This window comes from Dipodomys ordii, unplaced genomic scaffold (genome assembly GCF_000151885.1).
Source record: "Dipodomys ordii isolate 6190 unplaced genomic scaffold, Dord_2.0 Scaffold99, whole genome shotgun sequence".
NCBI classification, from domain to species: Eukaryota; Metazoa; Chordata; class Mammalia; order Rodentia; family Heteromyidae; genus Dipodomys; species Dipodomys ordii.
In genome coordinates this window covers 7,923,871-7,937,697 of record NW_012267315.1, presented here as the reverse complement: position 1 = coordinate 7,937,697, position 13,827 = coordinate 7,923,871, and the positions used below count along the sequence as shown (strand labels likewise).

General features: G+C 42.1%; 1 protein-coding gene across 3 annotated transcripts; it reads left to right on the top strand.

The window, feature by feature from the left end:
- Positions 1-37: 37 nt before the first annotated feature.
- On the top strand, positions 38-12,578 carry Mgme1 (mitochondrial genome maintenance exonuclease 1). Of its 3 annotated transcripts, none has more exons than XM_013027083.1 (5): positions 38-140; positions 1,388-1,959; positions 5,637-5,853; positions 11,156-11,288; positions 11,650-12,578. In XM_013027083.1, exons 2-5 carry the CDS (start codon positions 1,446-1,448, stop codon positions 11,809-11,811), a joined length of 1,026 nt encoding a protein of 341 aa, XP_012882537.1. In that variant the 5' UTR covers positions 38-140; positions 1,388-1,445; the 3' UTR covers positions 11,812-12,578. The 3 variants fall into 3 exon arrangements, with proteins under 3 accessions (XP_012882537.1, XP_012882536.1, XP_012882538.1); XM_013027082.1 differs by lacking the exon at positions 38-140 and adding an exon at positions 224-307; XM_013027084.1 differs by lacking the exon at positions 38-140 and adding an exon at positions 884-920.
- The last annotated feature ends 1,249 nt before the right edge of the window (positions 12,579-13,827 follow it).

The following is a 13,827-nucleotide window of genomic DNA, read 5'->3' as shown; positions in this document are numbered from 1 at the left end:
ATTTATTTGCTCAGCCCAAGCCCAAGATGGCGACGAGCAGTGACGTAGCAAGATCTCGTGAGAACAAGCACACGAGATTTGGAGACGCCCGCGCTTCCGCCTGAAGGCAGAGACTCCGCACCGAAAGCTTCTCGGAGCTGGTGAGCCAGGGGCTCAGAGGGTGGGGCGCGAGTGTCGCCGTGCATGCTGGGACTGCGTTGTCTGGGGGCGTGGCCTGGCTCGTGGGTAAAGCGCGGGAACGACAAAGTTCCGGTCCCCAGAAGCTGTTGGCGACCGCGGTTTTTGGCCAAACGGTGTGGCATCTCAGGTACAAACTGCTGCGGTAGCCTAGGTGTCTGTTTCTTTCTTATCCAAGCTCCCTCACGAGGTGCCTTCCCCGTCCTGTCCGTGTCGTAGGTCCTCGTCGTGGCAGTGAGGTGTGCGCTCCTCGGGGATCACCATAGTGGATCTCGCTGACCGCTTATCCTCTCCGACCTGCCACAAGTAACGGACCCTCCACAGGCTCCAGTTCCGTGTCTGTAAAACGCGGTCCCAACGGTGCACACCGTGGAGAAGGGCGAGGCCAAGCGAGATATGTCCCTACTGTTCTTGACAAACCGCACTGACCGGGCTGGTTTTGAACTCAGGATCCTGCTACTGTCTCAGTGTAGGAGTGTTGGATTAGGGGGGTGGGGCTAGGGGAGCACGCCTACCTGCAAAACGAGCTCCTTCAGTTTTACTGTGTTCGAGCATCATATTTCTTCAATTTAAAGATTGGGAGAGGCCGGGTGCTGGTGGTTCACGCCTGTAATCCTAGCAACTCAGGAGGCTGAGATCTGAGGATCACAGTTCAAAGCCAGCCCGGGCACGAAGGTCTGAGAATCTTATCTCCAATAAACCACCAGAAAACCGGAAGTGGTGCTGTGGCTCTAGTGTTAGAGGTACAGTGCTTGCCTAACATGCACAAAGCCCTGGGTTCGATTCTTCAGTATTACATAGACGGCCTGGAGTGGCCCTGTGGCTCAAGTGTAGAGTGATAGCCTTGAGCAAAAGAAGCTTAGGGACAGTGCCCATGCTGTGAGCTTATGCCCCAGGACAGGCAAAAAAATACAAAAAGAAGCTCAGGTAAAGTGCCCAGGCCCTTAGTTCAAGCCCCTGGACTGGCAAAAATAAAAACACTAGATTGGAAGAGTCTTGCCCCAAGCTATCTACTAATGAATATCCTTCTAAATTCTTTTTTTTTTTTTTTTTGCCATACTGGAGTCAACTCAAGGCCTTGCTAGGCAGGTGCTACATTCTTTCATACTTTTGAATACAATTTTGATCTACAATTCCATACTCATGCAGCTTTCAATTTACTGTTTATATAAAATACCTGGTACCTAACACCCCCTTTCTCTTTGAATAGGAATACAAAATCTAAAAAGGATCTCTATCTTGCAAACTTTTGAGAAAAGTGAAAAAAAATGATGATGAAGGCATTTCAGACCATTTGTAAGCAGCTCAGAAGTTCAAAGAGTTTTACTGTAAGACAAGGCACTTTTGTGGATTTCTCTACTTCCTCTTATTCATATGTCCGGAAGAAAAAAAATCCTTATGAAGATGTGGACCAAGCAAAATATTCTCGATTAGTCAAGTCTGTCTTGTCATTTGGAGGCCTGGCCCAGACCCCAGAATCACTGTTGGAGGAAGATGCTTTACTCTTTGGACCTGTGACTAAACATAAGCCTCCAAAACCAAAAGAGGAGGCAAAAGTTCCACAAAACTGGTTTCCTCTCTTCAATACAGAGAGAAGTGAAAAGCCAAATAAGTGTGATTCTTCAATTCCTTTGAAAATTCCTTTACAAAGGAAGGCAATACCAAGTGTGACCCGTGTACTTCAGCAAACCATGACATCAGAACAGATTTTCTTTTTGGAGAGGTGGAAAAAGCGGATGATTCTGGAACTGGGAGAAGATGGATTTGCAGAATATACTTCAAGTAATTCTCTTAATTCTGGTTATGTATGCCTATTTTCTAAATCATAGAGCATTACTAGGAGTAAAGCTTTAAAAGGTAAACTAGTGAAAAACTACTGTCAACTAATTAGCATTAAATAGCACTTCATGTTTATCAACTTGCTTAATCCTCATGAAAATATTCTGAAACAAATATGATTATCCTTATAGGTGATACTAAAGTACAGAGATCAGGTAATTTCATGCATGAGATTTGAAGAACAATGGTGGTGCTTGCCTATAATTTCTGTACTCAGACAGGAGGATCTGGAATTTGCCTTACTTAGTGAAACTCTGTCTCAAAAATAACAAAACAAAAAAAAATAGACTTATTGTAAATAGTACCAAAACAGAGCATTCATTAAAAAATTAAAAGCACACTTGCCCATGTAATTGTAACCCATCTGTACAGTATTTTCACAATAAAAAAAAAGACAGAAAAAAAATTAAAAGCACAGCTGGTAATGTGGCTTAGTGGTAGAGTGTTTGCCTAGCATGCATAAAGCCCTGGGTTCCATTCCTCAGTACCACATAAACAAAATGAGCTGGACATGGACCTGTGGCTCAAGTGGTAGAGTGCTAGCCTTGAGCAAAAGAAGCTAGGGACAGTGTCCAGGCCCTAGGTTCAAGCCCCAGGACTGGCAAAAAAGTCATTTAAAGGTTTGTTTTTTTGTTGGTGGTCATGTAGCTTGAACTTGGTCTGGGTGCTATCCCTCAGCTCTTCAGGTCAAGGCTAGCGCTCTACCACTTGAGCCACAACACCAACTTTTGGCTTTTTCTGATTATGTGGTGCTGAGGAATCAAACCCAGGGCCTCATGCACTCAAGGCAAGCACTCTACCATTGAGCCACCTTCCCAGCCATTAAGATTTTTATGTTGCCTGTTTAGAGAGCAGTTAGATGGTTGTCACTAATAATAAGAAATTAAGGTACCAGTGACTAATTCCTGTAATCCTAGCTACTCAGGAAGCTGAGATTTGAGGATCACAGTTCAAAGCCAGCAGCAGCTCTTAAATCATTTGCTTTTAGTAAATTGAAACATGTTTAATGTTTTGAGCCCTAGATTGTAAAAGATCCTGAAATTTAGATTTCTATGTTTATGGTCACGTATATGTGAAGAGTCTAACCAGGATTTAGGTAGGTCTGCAGCAAGGAATTATCTATTTGTATAGTAGTAGATAGAAGGCTTTTTGTTTTCCTTTTTCTTCCTTTTTTTTCTTTCCTTTTTTGTGGTCTTGGGGATGGGAACAAGTGCTTCATGCATGCTAAGCAAGCACTCAACCTCTGAGTTGCATACCCAGCCCTTCCTGTTTTTAACATGTTTGTACTCTATTTCAGACGTGGGTGAGCACTAGATTTCTTCTCTAGGTTTTAATCCTACCAGTCTTAAAGTCCTTATGTGCCTTTCTTATGCAAATAATCTCAACTGAGCCAAGTATATGTGGAGTAGAATAATTAACCTCCTAAATTGAGTTCCTTTTTTTATTGTTGTTGGTCTCAGTGCTTGAACTTGAGCCATAGCGCCACTTCCGGTTTTCTGGTGGTTTATTGGAGATGAGAGTCTCATGGACATTCCTGCCCAGGCTGGCTTTGAACCATGATCCTCAGACCTCAGCCTCCTGAGTAGCTAGGATTATAGGCGTAAGCTACTGGTGCCCAGCTGAGTTCCTTTTAACTCTCAAAGTATTTTCTCAGAATCAGTTCCATTTTTTTGTTGGTGGTAGAACTGACCTTTCAAAGTCTTTATGACAAATACAAGGTGGTTTAACATGATATTGCCTCATTGAATAAAATTGTCCACCTCCCATTTTCCCAATATGTATATATCTTATTCTATTCCTATATGTGGCAAAAGGTGGGCTCTGAGTTTGACTCCCTTGTTCTACAGTGTGGTCAATTGGAAAGAAAAGACATTTCCAGGGTGCTGACCCACCCAGCCTTTTGCTTTTGGGCAAATCAGTATTACCAAGTAAGTTAGAAGGGCCTCATTCATTAAAATATGAATAATGGTTTTTATCTTGCTGGGTAGTTTTTTTATTTTTTTTTGGGGGGGGGGGTCCGGTCGTGGGGCCTAAATTCTGGGCCTGGGAGCTCTAAAGCTCAAGGCTAGCGCTCTACCACTTGAGCCACAGCATCACTTCCAGCTTTTTTCCTTTTTGCTTATGTGGTACTGGGGAATCGAACCCTGGACCTCCTGCATGCAAAGCAAGCTCTCTACCACTGAGCCCCTTCCCAGCCCCTGGCTGGGTAGTTTTAAAATTAAATAATGTTTTAGTGCATGAGGGCCACTGGTTAGCCTAACGGTCCTGCTTTCTCTCCTTCAACAGTCAAGTGAATATATATTATTTCTTGTGTTTATTAAATCTATTTGTGTTCTCTTAATTTATAAGTATATAAAGAAAAAAATAATCCAGGATATAGCAATTGTTTCAGTATATTCCAGCACTAAAAAAAAAAAGGACAACTGTACAAATTCAGTTATTTTTAATTTGTGTGTACCTTGATTTTCATTCCTGTCGCTAATCCTGTTTGTAGGATTCCCTTATGTTCATAATTAAGTTTTGGTTGTTAAAAAGTACTAAACAAGCATAGTTCCCTTAATTTTAATTTTTAATGATTTTTATTACAGCTACTTAGTCTGGGCTGGGAAGGTGGCTCAGTGGTAGAATGCTTGCCTTGCATGCATGAGGTTTGATCCTCAGCACCACATTAGAAAAGGCCAGAAGTGATCCTGTGGCTCAAGTGGTAGAGCAGTAGCCGTGAGTTGAAGAGCTGAGGGACAGCGCCCAGGCCCAGAGTTCAAGCCCCACAACCGACCAAAAAAAAAAAAATAGTGCTATAGATGTGGTCCAATAGACCCCCAGGGCTTCAGTTCTAGCTTTAGCCTAATGGTATTAGAAATACTTCATTTTTGTACATTTCACTTAAAAACTATTCTAATCCCCTTAGTTTTTCAAAGTTTTCAGAAGAAGCTGAAATTTGTCAGGCATGGTGGCTTATGCCTGTTATCTCAAAACCCTGGAGCCTGAAATAGGAAGATGGAGAGTTCAAGACAGCATAGCTACAAAGTGAGAGCTAGTCTCAAAACATGCAAACCAAAAAGGTGCTAGGGATATAATTTAGTGGTATACAGCTTGCCTAGCATGCAAATGGCCCTGGATTCAATTCCTAGTGATAGAGGAGGTGATGGAAAAAAAAAAAAATGGAAGTAGCATTATGGCTTAAAGTGGTAGAGTGCTAGCTTTGAGCAAAAAAGCTCAGGGACAGTGACCAGGCCCTGAGGTCAAGCCCCAGGACCAACAAAAAAAAAAAAACAACCAAAACTAAAATTCGGTATCTGAAGAGTTGCTACTTGAGTGGTAGAGAGTTTGCCTAGCATACATGGAACCCTGGGTTCATTCCTTAGTACCACTTAAACAGAAAAGGCCAGAAGTGGTACTGTGGTTCAAGTGGTAGAGTGCTAGCCTACAGCAAAAAGAAGCCCAGAAAGAGTGCCCAGGCTCTTGAGTTCAAGCTCCATGACTGGCAAAAGAAAAAAAAAGTTGATACTTAAAGGTAATATTTGTCTAAGTTTAATTTTGTTCCTTTTTTAGAGCATTTGGTTTTTAGAATTAGGTTTGGCTTTTCTTCTTTTCTTATTTTTCCTTGACTTTCTTTTCAGACAACTTTTTACAAGGGAAACAGTTCCATGAAGACTTGGAAAACATACTTTCACCCCAAGGGAACTTAAAAGAGAGAGATGGAAATCTCCAATGTGGTTATATTGAAAGTGTCCGGCATATCTTGAAAGATATTAGTGGAGTACTCGCTCTTGAAAGTGCTGTTCAACATGAGACCTTAAAGTATGTTGGTCTGCTGGACTGTGTGGCTGAGTATCAGTAAGTATAAGTTTGTTTCCATCATAGTATGGCTGTGAATTAATGGCAGATGGGACAGATGGTGCCTGGTTCAGACACTTTTCCTCATAATCCCTGTTTCAACGTATGTACAGGAACTATGTATAGTTACTGCCTCTTTAAAGTGAAACTTGTAGGTGGGCGCTAGTGGCTCATGCCTGTAATGCTAGTGACTCAGGAGGCTGAGATTTGAGGATCATGGTTCAAAGCCAGCCAGGCAGGAAAGTCTGTGAGACTCTTAAATCCAAAAATGACTCAGAAAAAGCCAGAAGTGGGCTGGGAAGGTGGCTCAGTGGTAGAGCATTTGCCTTGCATGCTCAAGGCCCTGGGTTCGATTCCTCAGCACCACATAAGCAAAAAGAAAAAAAGCCGGAAGTGGCGCTGTGACTCAAGTGGTAGAGCGCTAGCCTTGAGCTGAAGAGCTGAGGGACAGAGTTCAGGCCCCACATCCGGACCCAAAAAAAAAAAAAAGCCAGAAGTGGTACTATGGCTCAAGTGGTAGAGCACTAGTCTTGAGCTCAGAGAGGCTCAGGGACAGAGCCCAGGCCCTGAGTTCAAGCCCCAAGACCGGGGGGAAAAAGTGAAACCTATATACTCTAGGTAAAACAATTGGGAATCTGGTGAAGATAAGGACAGGCCTAGGGGAAAGCCACATAATTCCTGGTGAAGAAAAAGTATACTTTTTGGGCTGGAAAGGTGGCTCAGTGGTAGAGCGCTTGCCTTGCATGCATGAGCCCTGGGTTCAATTCCACAGCACCACATAAGCAAAAAGATAAAAGCCGTAAGTGGTACTGTGGCTCAAGTGGTAGAGCGCTAGCCTTGAGCTGAAGAGCTGAGGGACAGCGTCCAGGCCCAGAGTTCAGGCCCCACAACTGGACCAAAAAACAAAAAAAAAAAAAAAGAAAGAAAAAAAAAGAAAAAGTATACTTTTTAACATACTTAGCATGGCCTATCTTCCCCTTTCCTCAAGAAAGATACCAGCATTAAAAGCCAGCTCAAGTTCTTCATTTTCATTCCCTTTTTTTCGGGTTGTTGGTTGGTTATTTTTCCTGTTTTCTTAAAGATTGTACCATTGTCCATTAGCCTTGAAAATCAACTCTCTTCCTGGCTTTCTTGGAGTGTTTGATATGATAAGAACTCTAAACTTACTAAAGCTTCCTGCAGATTTTAAATTTCTGCTGTTACTGTTTTTCCCAGTTACTCCAGATTTCATGGGTAACTCTAGCCTGATAGATAACCCCTGTTCCACAGAAAGCATGTGAGCAATAACAACAGGATAAGGAAAAAAGACTTTGTATAACCCTTGGAGCTCTAGTTAAAATTTAAGCTAAAAAAGGGTGGAGGGGGCTGGGAATGTGGCTTAGTGATAAAGTGCTTGCCTAGCATCCTTGAAGCACTGTGTTTGATTCCTGGATATCACATAAACAGAAAAGGCTGGAAGTAGTGCTGTGGCTCAAAGTGGTAGAGTGCTAGCCTTGAGCAAAAGAAGCCCAGACACAGTGCCCAGGCCCTGAGTTCAAGCCCCAGGACTGTCCCCCCCACCCCCCCCCAAAAAAAAGAAAAGATTGCCAGGGCTAGGGTTATATCTTAGTGGTGATATGTGCTTAGTACACACAAGGCTCTGGGTTTGATCTCTAGCCTCATGTTCATCCTCAAACTTGCATGTGCACACACAGAGATATTCAATCACACACAAATCGACAATACTCATTAGTATAGAGACTTGAAAATACCTACAGCTTTGAAGCATAGCTACCTTGTATCTGGAAAAATAGCCTATTTGGCTGCCCTTTAGCCAAGGGAACTATGCAGTCCATCTATCCATGACTTATAATTGCCTTATTTCAATTTTAATGTAGCCTTATTCTCCAAGATACTTTTTTAAGTTCCTGATTGACAAATAGTAATTATAGTTACATATATGGAGCATAATACTTTTTTGTGAATTTTGGGTTTTTTTGTTTTTTGTTTTTGATCATGGGGCTTGAACTCTGGGTCTAAGCACTCCTCAGCTCTTTAGCTCTTTTTTTTTTCTTTTTTTTTTTTTTAATTGTGAAAATACTGTACAGAGGGGTTACAATTCATGGGCAAGATAATGAGTACATTTCTTATCAAGTATTGTAGCCTCCTCCTTTGTTTCCCCTTCCCATCCCTTCCCATCCTCCTCCCCAGGCCCCCACCCAATCTTCCCCCGCCCCCACCAAAGTTGTAAAATTCTTTTTCGACATAACAACTTGTACATCTCATAGTTGCAATGGGTCCACCTGTATCCCTATTTAAACGATTTGTTTTTTCCCTTCCCCTCCACAATTTATACCAACATCAAATACAGTGAAAGCAGGGGTTGTACCGTGGGGGAGGGACATACAAAACAACAAAGAAATATCTTACAAATGTGTTAGAAACAATCGCATGAAAGAAAAAAATTTGAATACATATCTTAGGGTTCATTTCCCTAACATCAAAAGCTCTTAAGCTCTTTAACTCTTGAGCCACAGCACCACTTCTGGTTTACTGGTGGGGGGTTTTTTGGGGGGGAGGGGGAGGCGATACGAGTTTCATGGTCTTTCCTGCCTGGACTGGCTTTGAACCACGATCCTCAGATCTCAGCCTCCTGAGTAGCTAGGATTACAGGCATGAGCCACCAATACCCAGCTAGTGGTGTGTGTGTGTGTGTGTGTGTGTGTGTGTGTGTGTGTGTGTGTGTATATACACACATATATATATTAACATCTGTCACCTCACCATTTTTTGTAGTGTTAATTTTTATTCTCTTAGTAACTTAAATCTATAACACCTTGTTGTTAACTATAGTCACCATACAACTTAGTAATTTAAGATTACTAAAACTTAAATTCCTCCTGCCTTTTGAAAGGTATCTCTTCCCTTCCCTCACTTTGTCTCCAGCCTCTAGTAACCACTATTCTACTCTTCTATTTTCACTTTCTTTATGTTCTGAATATAAGAGACATCATAGCCAGCCACTAGTGGCTCACACCTGTAATCCTAGCTACTAAGAAGGCTGAGCTCTGAGGATTGCAGTTCAAAGCCAGCCTGGACAGGAAAGTCTGTGAGACTCTTTATCTCCAATAAACCACCAGCTCAAGTGGTAGAGCACTACCCTTGAGCTGAAGAGCTGAGAGACAGCACCCAGGCCCAGAGTTCAAGCCCCACAATGACAAAAAGAGAGAGAAAGAGAGACTGACATCAAGAAGTATTGATATTTCTGTGCCTAGGTTGTTTAACTCCGCACACTGTCCTCTAGGTTTCTCTATATTGCCCTCCAATCCCTTTGATGTCTACAGTTGGCAAGTATAAAGCCCTACTGGAATGCAGGAAGTAGGAAAGAGCATCTTCTCTTTTTTTCTTTTTTTGTCGGTTGTGAGGCTTGAACTCTGGGCCTGGGCGCTGTCCCTGTGCTCTTCAGTTCAAGGGCTCTTCAGCTCAAGGCTAGCGCTCTACCGCTTGAGCCACAGCACCACTTCCAGTTTTCTAGTGGTTTATTGGAGATAAGAGTTTCAAGGACTTTCCTGCCCCGGCGGGCTTTGAACCACAATCCTTAGATCTCAGCCTCCTGAGTAGCTAGGATTACAGGCGTGAGCCAAGTCCTGGCTGAGCCTTCGATTTTTGAGGAAGAGGGTTTTCTGGTTGTGGTGGTGGTGGTAGTTTATTTTTTTTTAATAGGTACTGCAGCTTGAACCAAGGCCTTACATTCTCACTCCCACTAACAGCTGATGCTCTACCAGTTGACCCACCTCTGTGGTTATTTAGAAACTGGAGTCTGGATTTATCTGCCAAGGCTGGCGCCAAACCAAAATTCTCAAATCTCAGCTTCATGAATATGTTATAGTCATGAGCCACCAGTGCCTGCAGCAAAAGAACTTTTTGAGTGCCATAATATATAATCATTCATGATGGAGACTTTGCTGCTGATAGTGAGCTTCTGATAGTTGATAGGAAAATCAACCAAAGCTGAGCATTGGTGGCTCTGTAATCCTAGATACTCAGGAAGCTGAGATCTGAGGATTGTGGTTCAAAGCCAGCCCAAACAGGAAATTCCAGTAAACTGCTCAGAAAACCAAAAGTGGTACTGTGGCTCAAGTGGTAAAGCACTGGCCTTGAGCTGAAGAGCTGAAGGATAGTGCCCAGGCCCAGAGTTCAAGCCCCACGACCCACAAAAAAAGAAAGAAAAGAGAAATCAACCAAGACAAAGCCAGGCACTGATGGCTTATGCCTGTAATCCAAGCTACTCAAGAAGCTGAGATCTTAAAATGGTAATGCAAAGCCAGCCCTGGCAGGCAAAATTGCTCACGAGCAGCACCTAGACCCTGAGTTCAAGCCACTAGGACAACCAAAATAAAACAAAAATCAAAATCAACCAAAATGATGATAGGTGTAATTTCAATTCATGACAGTTGTTAAAGGGTGCCCAAGAAATCCTAGTTAATTTTCAGAAAATTTAGAAATTTAAACTGCAGAAAAGTTATCTCCCCACATTCCCATATTTGACTTTTTTTTTTTTTTGTCGGTCGTGAGGCTTGAACTTTGGGCGTGGGCACTGTCCCTCAGCTCTTCAGCTCAAGGCCAGCGCTCTACCACTTGAGCTACAGCGCCACTTCCGGTTTTCTGGTGGTTTATTAGAGATAGGAGTCTCACGGTCTTTCCTGCCCGGGCTGGCTTTGAACTGCCATCCTCAGATCTCAGCCTCCTGAGTAGCTAGGATTATAGGCGTGAGCCACCAGTGCCCGGCCATATTTGACATTTTTAAAGGTATACTTTGGAAAGTATTTTCCATCATAACACCCCTCATTGGCTCATTACCTACCTGAGGAAGGGATCAGAAGGAAAACAGCATCACACCTCTCCCTCCCTCTCTCCCTTCTTTTTTCTTCCTTCCTTCCTTTGTTTTGTGTGTGTGTGTGTGTGTGTGTGTGGATCAGAAGGAAAACAGCATCACACCTCTCCCTCCCTCTCTCCCTTCTTTTTTCTTCCTTCCTTCCTTTGTTTTTCGTGTGTGTGTGTGTGTGTGTGTGTGTGTGTGTGTGTGTGTGTGTGTGTGTGTGTGTTGCTGTAGGTAGAAAAGCACTTGTTCCTCAAGCTACACCCTTTGCCCCATGAAGGCTTTCTGAACTAATCCTAAGTAAAGCCCATTTGGAAAGTGGAAAATAGAAGTAGCTGTCATTGAGTGACTAGAACTAAACAATGCATAAAAAGGAGAATTTCCCTAGTAGAGTTTTTCAGTTTGAAATGTTACCTACAAAGACTTCCTTTGGTTTTTCTTTAGGGGCAAGCTGTGTGTGATTGATTGGAAGACATCAGAAAAGCCAAAGCCATATATCCGAAACACGTATGACAACCCACTACAAGTTGTGGCATACATGGGTGCCATAAATCATGATGCCAACTACAGTTTTCAGGTCAGAAGACTGTTTGCTTTACTTAATCCTTACTTACAGCTATATAACTCTTTATGGTTTTTACTCTATTTTTATCCAACTGCTGACTCTGTTTCTTGTTCTTTTTTTGTCCTCTCTTCCTGTGCTGCTTTTTTAATAGCTCCTTAATGAGCACAGAACATTCTTCATTGTTTTATCTGTTATCTTTGTATTCTCATATGTCCCAGTATAGTCTTTTATCAACCAACCTGAAAAATTGAATTTGGAGATATTATTGTAGATTGTTTAGTCCTGAGCTTATTTGCTCTGGAGCATGAAAGAAATGAACCTACACTCTAGATATAATATTTCTATATTGGAATTGCCCTGTGTTTCTTTCTAGGTTCAGTGTGGCTTAATTGTGGTGGCCTACAAAGATGGATCCCCTGCCCATCCACATTTCATGGATACAGAGCTATGTTCGCAGTACTGGGTCAAGTGGCTTCTTCGCCTAGAAGAATATGCAGAAAAGGAAATGAGCCAAACTATTCAGAAACCAGATTAGGAGGCAGGACATTACTTAGAAGTATTTAGTACTTTCTCACTGCTTCAAGAGATAGATTGCAGTTCATTGTGTTCTGAAAATAGAGGTGCTACTGAATTTGAGAGCTACATTGACACAGCAGAAGTATTAATTCGTTGAATTTCACTGAAAAGGTTGAAAAGCTACAGAAGCCTAGATTTAAAGAGCCAAAAGTCAGTGCATGTAATACTAGAGGTAGCCATGCTACCTCTGACTATTACTTACCTGAAAAGAGGGCAAGCAGGATTGGCAGTTACTTCCTTGAAGACTATTATGTTCTTGGCCGGATGCCCAGGCTTTGAATTGAGATTGGGAGGCAATGAGGCTTGTTGTGCCAAGCATTTTCCCAGGGCTGTCAGGCCGAGAAGGAGCTGTGCACCTCAGGAGTGTGTATAAAGGGAAAACTCATCAGCTGATCAACACTGCCAACACCATTTTCTAAAATAGGTTTTGCATTTTGGGGTTCTATATTGTTGCAGTTAGTAAGCTAAATTTAGTTTTAACACTAACTACATGCATATATGATTAGCCTGGAGTAAACATTGCTTTCTGGAAGTAAGATCATTGGCAGTATCCCACCGTTTGCTTACCAGAAGTAGTGAGGACCAATGTGAAAATCACCACAGGGGGTTCAGTTGCTGTTTCTGGTGCTAGTCAATAGATACGTACATGGAAAAGGTTTATCACTCATGGAATTTTTCATCTCTAAGGACCACTAATAAAATAATGATTTTTTTCTTGTGTTTGATATGTAATAAAAGTTCTTAGTTATCCTGGGTTTGGGAAACAATTAAAAACACCCCCCTGGGAAAGAGCCTTCTGTTTCACAAAGTGAGTCCAGAGCCATTTGCATGATAGTTGCTAACTTTTAAAAGGAAGGCTGATACATCACTTTTTCATTATTATAAGAAAAGATGAATAATGAGGCTTTGGTCTTATTGAAATATATGTTTTTTGGTTTTTGTTCTTCTTTTGTGTTTTGGTCAGTTATGGGTCTTGAACTCTGGGCCAGGTGCTATCCTTCAGCTCCGTAATCCTCAGACCTCAGCCTCCTCAGTAGCTAGGATTACAAGTGTAATCCTGGAACTTTTTTGAACTTCGTTATTTTATTTTTGATGGTGCTGGGTTTCAAACCCAGAGCATCACACATGCTGGGTTTTACTGAGCTGTACTACTCAATCTCTGTACTTTGTGTTTCTGTTTCTTTTGGCAGTACTATGGTTTGAACTCAGAGGCCCGTGCTTCTTAAGCAGATGTTCTGCTGCTAAGTCCTTTTGTGCTGTTTACTTTTATGATAGGGTCTTGCTTGTAGCCCAGACATACAGATCTCCATCTTTCTATTTTAGCCTTCCTGCAGTAGCTGAGAGGACAAGCACACACCACCCTGCCCTTTTTTTATCTTTAAGATAGTCTTCTCACTTGCCTGTGGGTCTGGCCTATAATCCTAGCTACTCTGGAAGTTGAGATCAGTGTAACAGCTGAAGTGGTAAAGTACTAGCCTTGAGCAACAACCCTCAGGGACAGCCCCCAGACCCTGAGCCTGATCAAACTTCACAACCAAAACACACATACACTGAAGTCTCGAGCTGGCCTGGAACCTTGATCCTCCCAATCTCAACCTCCTAAATAGGATTATGGGCATGAACCTAACTTTCTTAAATTTTATTGTAAAGATGGTGCACAGAGGGGTTACAGTTATGTAAGTCAGATAGTGAGTGCATCTTTTTTGAGCAGTGTCACCTCTTCCCTCTAACTTGTTTTTAAATGCATAATTTTACTATTGGCCCCATAGATTATTGAGATCTATGTAAGTGCAAGTGAAGCATCCTCAGTAAGTTCTCAACCATGGTCACCAGCAAGTGATAGATTTTTTTCAAGTAGCATATGTCCCTAAAGTCCACAATTTTTTTTATTGTAAAGATACTATACAGAGGGTTACAGTTACATGAGTGAGGTAATGAGTACACTTCCTCTTGAACATTGTTACCCCCTTCATTG